The 9,209-nt window shown below is 55.0% G+C and overlaps 1 protein-coding gene across 2 annotated transcripts in view; it reads left to right on the plus strand.

Annotated features, from left to right (window-relative positions):
* TAL1 (TAL bHLH transcription factor 1, erythroid differentiation factor) overlaps positions 1-8,512 on the plus strand; it is a 9,396-nt gene extending 884 nt beyond the window's left edge. The window contains exons 1-3 of one of the 2 annotated variants that reach the window (XM_032429606.1): positions 324-467; positions 1,333-1,427; positions 5,261-8,512. In XM_032429606.1, the coding sequence (XP_032285497.1) occupies positions 409-467; positions 1,333-1,427; positions 5,261-5,715 (609 nt within the window). In that variant the 5' untranslated portion in view covers positions 324-408 and the 3' untranslated portion in view covers positions 5,716-8,512. Of the gene's footprint in view, positions 1-323; positions 468-1,332; positions 1,428-5,260 lie in introns of those variants that run through there. The other variant, XM_032429597.1, reaches the window with a different exon arrangement.
* Positions 8,513-9,209: the final 697 nt, after the last annotated feature.

Genomic DNA, 9,209 nt, shown 5'->3' on the forward strand with positions numbered 1-9,209 from the left:
GGGGGGGGGGGGGGGGAGGGGGGGGGTGGGTGGGTGGGGGGGGGGGGGGGGGGGGGGGGGGGGGGGGGGGGGGGGGGGGGTGGGGGGGGGGGGGGGGGGGGGGGGGGGTGGGGTGTGTGTGTGTGTGTGTGTGTGTTAGGGTTGGGTGTGTGGTGTGGACCGAAGGGTGTGTGTGTGTGTTAGGGTTGGGTGTGTGTGTGTAGGGTTGGGTGTGTGGTGTGGACCGAAGGGGCTGTGTGTGTGTGTGTGTGTTAGGGTTGGGTGTGTGGTGTGGACCGAAGGGTGTGTGTGTGTGTGTGTTAGGGTTGGGTCTATGGTGTGGACCGAAGGGTGTATGTGTGTGTGTGTTAGGGTTGGGTCTTTGGTGTGGACCGAAGGGAGTGGCTTGAGTGTGAGTACCAGGCAAGAATGTGTCTGAATGCGCTCGCTGTGAAATTCTTCTGGAAGCTGCAGCCCTCAGTGGACAGGTAAGTGATACGATCCCAGGGAGGTTGCAAGAGGGCTCCCTCCCCAGGAACTGCTCCAGGCCAGTGTGGGGAATGGATCCCTCCCTCCCCTCCTGAGCCCCTCTGCCCCTAGCTGTGGTCTCAGGCTGGGGCCCGTACCCCCACCGTGTTAGGGTGTCCATTCCCCTGCTGGGGCCACCGAGACAGTGGGGAGATAGAGGTAGGTTTGGGGTGGAGACAGGAGGATGAGGCAGGGGTTGACAGTGTGGGGCAGTTAGTGAGTCTGTGAGAGACCTTGAGGAAGAAGCTATTGAGAGCCCAGAATGGGGGGGGGGGGGCATGTAAGCAGTGGTCCCTCGAGGGAGGTTTCCTTTCTGTTGTCTGTCCTCAGACCTCCTGGGGCCTGTGTGAAGGTGGGGTGATTTGTGGGGAAAGGGACCGTGTGTCCCGTGAGGTGCTAGAGTTGCACACCATCAGGTGTGAAGGCCACCCCTGCTTGTGTGAGTACCTGATTGGGAGGGGAGGTGTGTGTGGGTTGTGTGCTCGCCTCCGGGAAGGGGGTATGTCTGCCTGTGGGGTGTGTGTGTTCATTTTTGCGTTTGCTCCATGTGTTCACTTCTGATTGTGTGGCGGGGGAGGGGTGTGTGGGGGTGTGGCCCCTTCTCCCCTTGCTTGTCTCACCGAGGGGAGTGGGAGCATTCTGTGAGTGTGTTTGGGTGTCTGTGTGTGACGGTCCTTCTGTCCCAAACTCAGGTATGAAGGGAGCAGGGTTGCCCTTGTTTTCCCCGGGGGGCGGGTGCTCAAGAACATGTGGGGAGGATCGCTAAGGAGCCTTTCTCCCCTCCACCTACGTGTGATCCTGTGATCTGCCTGCTCCCTCCCACAGTGGGTTCTTTGGGGAGCCAGATGCCTTCCCTATGTTTGCCACCAACAACCGAGTGAAGAGGAGACCCTCCCCTTATGAGATGGAGATTACTGATGGTGAGTGTACCTGCCTCTTCTTTTGTCCTCACCCCTCATGCTGGCTAGAGCCCCCTGAAGGGGGGATCACCAGGGACTCCTCCATAGGTGTCTCACGTAGATGGGCTGGCTACCTTGGAACTCGAGTCTGCCAGAGTCCTTGCCCTGCAGCTGACTTAGGTCGAGGGGAGGTCGTGGGTGGGGCTGGGGGGCCATCCTCTCGGTCCTGGGAAGAGGGCACATGGCAGTGAGGACACATTGTGGCGTTTAGGCCAAACCTCTGGGGTCAGTTGTAGTCCCCACTGTTGCTCCGTTCCTACACTTGGCAAGAATCCCCGGGGGGAAGACAGAACACACGGTGCTCCCTGCCTCTAAGCACTGACCTTCAGGGATTTCTTGCACCTCCTCCCAGGTCCTTTTTGGAGTCTGGAGTTTGCTCCCTGCCTGGAATTACACCGTTAAGGCCCTTGTCCCAGGTCCCTATACTGTGGGGCCCCCCTCGTCCCCTGTTCCATACCCAGGACTGAGACCTGGAGTCCCCTTCCTGACATCATAGATTCTACCCTGACCCGTCCGCATCCCCCTGAAGGTCCTCAGCACTACTATTTTGAACTACCCGAGTAGTCTGGCGCTGAACCTGGGCAAGGGGTTGGATGAATGGGAAATTTGGAGTATCCTGTCCCTCTTCCCATGTAGTAGAGGGGACCCAACACCAGGGGGCAGGAGAGCAGGCCCTTCAGAGCCCAGGACTTGGAGCAAATCCCTGGAGCTGCCAGTGTCAGCCTGGCTGGGGCCTGGGACTCCTGTAGGAAGGACACCTGAGGCCTTGAAGCCAGACTGAGATTTATTCAAGGAGCCAGCAGGAGGGTTTTGTATTGAGCTGGAGCTTCTGGAGAGGAGTCCTCTGGGGTGTTCTGGAGGGGAGGGGGCCTAGAGTCTAGATAAGAACAGACCTTGTAAGACCTAACCAGCCCAGGACATGAGGTGTAGGTCCAGGAGGGGAGGGTGATGGGGTGTCAGTGCTGCTGGGTTAGAGAGGGGAGGGGGGTACACCAAACGGGAAGTGGGCAAGACCAGCCACGAAGTTCCCTAGGGAAGAGGCATTTTCTACAGAGGGCAGAAGCAATGAGAATCAGAGAAGAGGAAGGAGGAGAAGGGGACAAGGGGGTGAGGGTTTGGGGGGAGTGCAGAAGTATAGGGAAGCCGTTACTCATAAATGTCACCAGTATTTACTGAGCACCTACTCAGTGCCTGGCCACAGAGAGGCAGAGGATGTAGAGGGATGGACAGACTCCAGGAAGAGGAAGGTGCGGAGAGGTGGGGAGTTCTCTGGGAAGGTGCCAGAGAGGAATAGACAGAAATGGAGGTGAAGAGGAGGGTATGTGTGGGGGGAGTGCAGAGTATGTCCGTGAGACTTTGGAATCAGAGATTTCACCAAAAAGAGTCCATAGAGGCGGAACTGATGCAGGGGCTAAAGTCGGGACTTGGTGTGGATTCCTGCTGCTGACCTTTTCTGGTTCTCGGTGTCCTCATTTGGAAAGTGGGGAGAATGATAGCTTCCTCACAGCTTGCTGAGAGAGTACAGTGAGGTAAAGTGTTTTTAGGGCCTGGCTGGGGGTGGGTGCTCCTTCTGGAGTTCGGTCTCACTGCAGCTGTGAGAGCTAGCTGCTCCCTCAAGGTCAATCAGCATTAGCCGGGGAGCAGGGAAGGTCCTCCTCATGTCGTAGCTGAGGGACGCCCCTCTGTCTGGCCTGGAGGCCAGAGAACAGTGAGCCAGGGGAGGACGGCCAGCAGGTGTGCTGTTTTTCCCAGCCTGGGGCTGGCCTTTGGCAAAGAGTCAGCTGCCCGTTGGGGTTTGGAAAGACAGCTTTTAGAGGCCCGGTGGGCAGGGGGTGTGGGATCCTCCCTGAGAGATGGTGTGTGTGTATGTGTGTGTGCATCCGTGCATGTGTGTATCAGTGTGTAGGTGTGTCCGTGCAAGTAGGAGAGAGAAAGATGATCAAGCAAGGAGCGCTGGCACGGATGAGCCATCCCGGTCTGTCCTTAGCTGGGAGGCAAGCAATAGGTCCAAGGGGAGGTCTCAAGCCCTCCTCCCCTCTTCTCCCCTACCCTAGTTTCCCCTTTCTGAGGTCTGGTGCTAGGGGTTATCGAAGAGGGTGAACAGATATCCCCAGCCTGGGAGTTCCTTCAGTGCACAGAGACTGGTGACTGCCGGGAGCCCAGCTCTGTGCCTCAGTGTTGGGGACGGAAGCGACCACCTCAGCCCAGGTGCTCAGGAGCACTAGCAGGGCCCTCTTCTGTTTTCTCTGGCTTTGGGAATCCCAGGTCAGGCTGGGACATTTAGTGCAGTGCTTTGAACGCCATAGGTGCTCAGTATGTGCACGCTGATGTCTGCCACTGCCCCACAAGTCTTAGTACATGAATATAGTCTGAATACTGGTCTCGTCTGTAATTAATGGACATGGAGAGACTGAGGCAGCCCTCCGACACCTGCTTAGAGCCTCAGGCCATGCATGGCCCATCTCTCCACTTCTCTTCTGGGGGAGAGAGCCCACAGGATAGGTCCTTTTCCCTCCATTCCCCCCACCTGCCAGCATGATCAGCCTATTCTGTGTTTTCCATCACCCTTAGAATAAGGTCCCCACACTGACTGTGGAGACCTGTGGGGTCTGGAGCCAGCCTACTCTGATCACGCCCATACTAATGAGCCAGGTTGGCTTTGGCCATTTTCTAGCTCAGGGCCTTTGCACGTAGTGTTATGTCTTACCTTCCTGGGCCTGGCTGGCTCTTACTCAGCCTTACCTTATAGATGTCACCTTCTCCAGTTTGCCATCCCCAAACACCTCAGCTAAATGTAGCAGCTCCTTTCCATCTGTTATTACAGATGTTCATTTGTTTGCTACTTGTTCATCATCTGTCATCGCCATTAAAGTGTATGCTCCATGAGGGCAGGGACACTGTCTGTTTCCCTTAGTGCCTGGCACGGTGCCTGGTTCTTAGTACATAATTGATGGATGGGTGGTAATAGTTGACATTTATTGAATGTTTAATCTGAGGCAGGTATTGTCTTAAGGACTTTACCTGTGTTAGTTGTTAGATCCATGTGACAATCTTTGATTTCAGTTACTAGTATTATCTCCATTTTATGGATGAGGAAGCTAAAGCACAGAGAGTTTAAGTAACCTGCCCAGAGTCACTATCTAGTGAGTAATAGTCAGGAATTCAATTCTCCAGAGTTTGTCTTTCTCACTAGTGCTGTACGGCCTCTTGGCACAATGAATGAATGACATATGGTCCCTGTCCTCAAATGTCTCACAGCCCCAAGAGGGAGACAAGCATAGACACATCCAGTAATGATCAAAAGTGATGAAGGTGTGCCTGGGTGGCCCAGTCGGTTAAGCCTCCGACTCTTGGTTTCAGCTCAGGTTGTGATCTCAGGGGCATGGGATTGAGCCCCGCATCAGGCTCCATGCTCAGCGCAGAGTCTGCTTAAAAGACTCCCTCCTTCTCCCTCTGCCTCCCCCCCCCACACCCCCCCCCCCCCTTTGATGTTCTTTGTTTCTCTTTTTTAAATCAATCAATCAATCTTAAAAAAAAGGGGGGGGTAGATCAGGGGTTTGGAGGGCCATGGTGGTTGGTGAGGTCTGTCCGGAGGGGTTGAGGGAAATCCCCCGAGTGGAGGAAACAGATGAATGGGGGTTTGAAGGCTGAGTAGGCGTTTTCTAAGTAAAAGGCAAGAAGGCATTCTAGGTTTCCCAAGTTTTCCAGTGGATGGTTTCTCTTCTTCCCCACAGGAGAAGATGCCTTGGGGGACCTCCATCTCATTTTTTTAACTCTTGCCCTCCTACCTCCAGGTCCCCACACCAAAGTAGTGCGACGCATCTTCACCAACAGCCGAGAACGATGGCGGCAGCAGAATGTGAATGGGGCCTTTGCTGAGCTCCGCAAGCTGATCCCCACACATCCCCCGGACAAGAAGCTCAGCAAGAACGAGATCCTCCGCTTGGCCATGAAGTACATCAACTTCTTGGCCAAGCTGCTCAATGACCAGGAGGAGGAGGGTACCCAGCGGGCCAAGCCTGGCAAGGACCCTGTGGTGGGGGCTGGTGGAGGAGGCGGTGGGGGAGGGGGAAGTGCGCCTCCCGACGACCTCCTGCAGGACGTGCTCTCCCCCAACTCCAGCTGTGGCAGCTCGCTGGATGGGGCCGCCAGCCCGGACAGCTACACAGAAGAGCCGGCCCCCAAGCACACCGCCCGCAGCCTCCATCCTGCCATGCTGCCAGCCGCTGATGGAGCAGGTCCTCGGTGATGGGGCTGGGGCCGCTCAGGACCAGCCGGGAGGGCACCCTCAGGCCGCTGGGACCATGGGCTTCAGGGCAGGTGGGGTGAGGATCGGGCAGCTCTGAAGCAGGGTGATGGACTCGATGAGCTTTCCTTGATGTCTGAACTTTGCGGAGCCCTAACTGCCCCGGGGGTGGCTTTCCTGTTTCCTGCCTCAGTGGGAGAACAGAAAAATGGAGCAAAGTGGTAGGTACTTTTTATGAAGACGGCACGGTCTTCCCCCTCCCCCCCTCCAATCCCTAAGACTTCTCCAGTAAGAAGCTCGACTGGCACTGCTTTTGGCCTGGAGCTTGGGGGCCCTGTCTTTGCTGAGACCTGGGGTTGTCAGCTCTCCCCGTGGGCATCCAGCAGCCTCTGCCTTGCCTTTAGCCCCTCCCAAGCTGGCTGGTGTGGCTTGTGTGGCCACTCTGTCCAAATACGTAGGTAGCCAGTAGCCGCCCATTTCCGGGTGAGCCCCATCTTCACCCTGGCCCATGTCGGTCCGCCCAGCTTGCTAGCTGCTGCAGAGAGTCCCAGGCCTCGAGGTGCCTTCTATAGGGCCTGGTTGAAGAAGATGGCCAGTGGGCAGCCTGCTCTCAACTAGCTGGGCCAGAGGGTCAGAAAACCCAGTAGCCCTTACTGCTTGCCCCGGGGAGCAAAGCTCTGCTTTCTCCCCACTGAGACTTGCCTTCCTAATCCTTGTGGGGACTGAGTCTGTGGCTGGCAGCCTGTCCGGTCAGGCCTCATGTGAAAGCAGAGAGAGGGAAAATGATGAGAGTGAAATTGAGCCAGCGCTCTTTTGGGCTGTGGGTTCAAATCCTGACGGTGTCTAGAGCCACTTGCCTGTATTCTCCGCTCCCCGTCACTGTTCACGAGGTGAGCCGATGGCCATGTGCCTCTGCTGAGCGTGGATGTGCAGCCCCATCTGTGTGTCCTCCCCGATGCTCAGAGGGACCTTCCTTCTCCAAGGTGTCTGTTTGCTGACGGTCTGGTCGGAACCCAGCTGAGCACAAACCCTGTCCTACGAATTCCTGGCATTTGGGATTTTTGCTTGACTTCAGTCATTGGTGGGATCTTTAGGTCTGGATATGACCCAGGCTCCAGCCGCACTTCGAGGGCAGGGGAAAGCCAGTCAGAGACCAGGCACTGTCTGAGACCCAGACGAATGCATATTCACTTAGCAGAATCTTCAACACCCCTCGAATATACAGCCCTCAGTCATCTGGGGTGTGTATGGAAGGCTGGCTTACTGCAATAAGAGCGCTCCCCTCCAATCGTTGTACATGAAATTTTTGTAAATCAAACCCTTATCCTTCATCTTTTAAAGAAATACTACCGCAAGTCCTTTTGTAAAGTGAAGAATTTTTTTGTAGAGTGGACCACTGCCCCTTGTTGATCTCTTGTGTCAGTCCACATGGGGGGACATGGTTTTCTTCAGGCCAGGCCTGCCTGTGACATGCGTTCCAAGCCCATGGAACAAACTCCACACGAGTCCTATATACACGTCATTGTACGCTCAAGTCCCCGCAGCCTCCTCCCACAGGCTCCGCCTTTGAGGTTAGAGGGAAAACCATCCTGCCCAGTGAAGGGCCTTGAGCACGGCCCTGTGCACATAGGGCATGAACCTGGCTCCTTCCCCTCCTTCCTAAGTTGTGGGTTCCCGTTTGTGAGTAGGGGAGCAGCATGGTAATCTTTTAGCCCTCAGACTTGTAGAATGACGTGGATAAGTTACCTCTCTCAATGTCAGTTTCTCATAAATACCCTGGCTTGGCCTGTCTGCTAGGGCTGTGGTGTAGACGAAGTGGAATCATGAAAGTAGATGCATTTTGAGACCAGAAAGAACACTTTTGCCCTCAGTATCATTCCTGCAATGGGGTTTCCCATCCTGAGTCCAGGGCCTCGGCAGTGGGCCAGTCTGCCTGACTGCACAGCATTTGGGTAATTTAGGTTCCAAACCACTTTTGCCGGAGTTATCCTGATTGTCCTCATTTCTCCAGGTTGACCTCATTTGTGTCTCCTTCCAGGGGGAGGCACAGGAGTGAGAATGGAAAAAGATATGGGCAGAATATGTAAGACATAATACAGCTTCCCCCAACGGGCCTGGGTAGGGATGGGCAAAGCTTCATGTCTTTGTAAGGCCGACAGAAGATCCAAAATTTTAATTTTAATTTGCCTCCCCTTCACCCCGCCCACCGTACCCTCCTCCTTCCTCTGCCTCATCACCTATGAAGAAATGGCAACGTTCCAAGAATAATACCTGTGCAAAGGGAAAAGATGTAAAGGGGAAAAAAAGCGAGGAGAACAGAGATGATTGTAAGGACTGGAGGGATTCGCATCTTTTTGGGAAAATTCATATGCTTTTATTGATGGTGGCAAACGACAAGATGGTACAACCTTTCTCCTTTTCCGAAAATAGAACAAAGGGCACAGCATCTGTAGTCAGCCGACAACTATCTTGGCCTTTGGGGGTGGTCTGGTCGTACTTGTGATTTCGATGGTACGTGGCCCCCCACCGAAGGCTCGCCCCTGCCCGTGTACATAGCGCATTGTTCCTGTGGGCGGGCCCAGCACTTTCCGTCAATGTTGTACTGTACGTGGTGAGTTGCGTTGGTCTCTGCATTTTTCTGCAGAAGAGGAGTAACCGCTCCAGGTACCTTGACCTTTGTACAGCCCGGAGGCCAACACTGTGGGCGTGACTCTTTAGCGACACAACCCTTGTGGTGATGATGTGTGTATATATATAAGGATATATTGGGAAAATTTCTAAATAAAAGTTTTACAGAGGGGCCTGGACTCTGTCCTTGCAGCTTGCACCCCCACGCCTGGGAGTTGGGACATTAAAAGGAAGGGCCTGGCGAGAGTCTGTCTCTCCCGAAATGGAGGGAACTCCAGGACTCAGCTGTCCTCTTGGGTGGGATCCTGCCCCTACCCTGAGGCTCTCCCACTTAGGGTTCTATTCTTTTCCCTCTGCCAGGACTCACAGTGGGGGATTCTTCTTAGCTGCGTGCACCCACGCTTTTGGCTCAGGGCTGCCCCACAGATGGTTCCCTGTGTGTGTTGGGTTCAGCTCCCATGGCTAGGGCAGTTGCTTTTATCATTGGTTCAGGAGAGATTAAGTTCTCAGCAGAGCAGGATCCCAGGGGCCCTGATGACTCAAAGGGAGGTTGCCGCTCTTATACCTGGCTCTTCAGAGTTGGGGGTGGTGGGTGCAGGGTTCACGTGGGGCTCGGGGACAGGCTGAAGCTTTGGGAGTAGTGATCAGTGAATGGAGGCTCAGGAATGGGAAGGCCGGTACAGGCAGGAACTCTGGGTTCTGGGGGTGGGGGGGCTCTGCATATGGACTGCTGGAACTTCAGGGAGCATGGTAGGTCAGCATTTCCAGTGGAGCGCCAGTCCTTTCATTCATTTAGCAATATTTTTTGAGCCCTTCCAATGGGCCGGGTGTTATTCTAGGTACTGGAGATCCAGCAGTGAAGAAAACCA

The sequence above is a fragment of the Phoca vitulina genome, unplaced genomic scaffold (assembly GCF_004348235.1).
Source record: "Phoca vitulina isolate PV1807 unplaced genomic scaffold, GSC_HSeal_1.0 scaffold2, whole genome shotgun sequence".
Classification (NCBI taxonomy): Eukaryota; Metazoa; Chordata; class Mammalia; order Carnivora; family Phocidae; genus Phoca; species Phoca vitulina.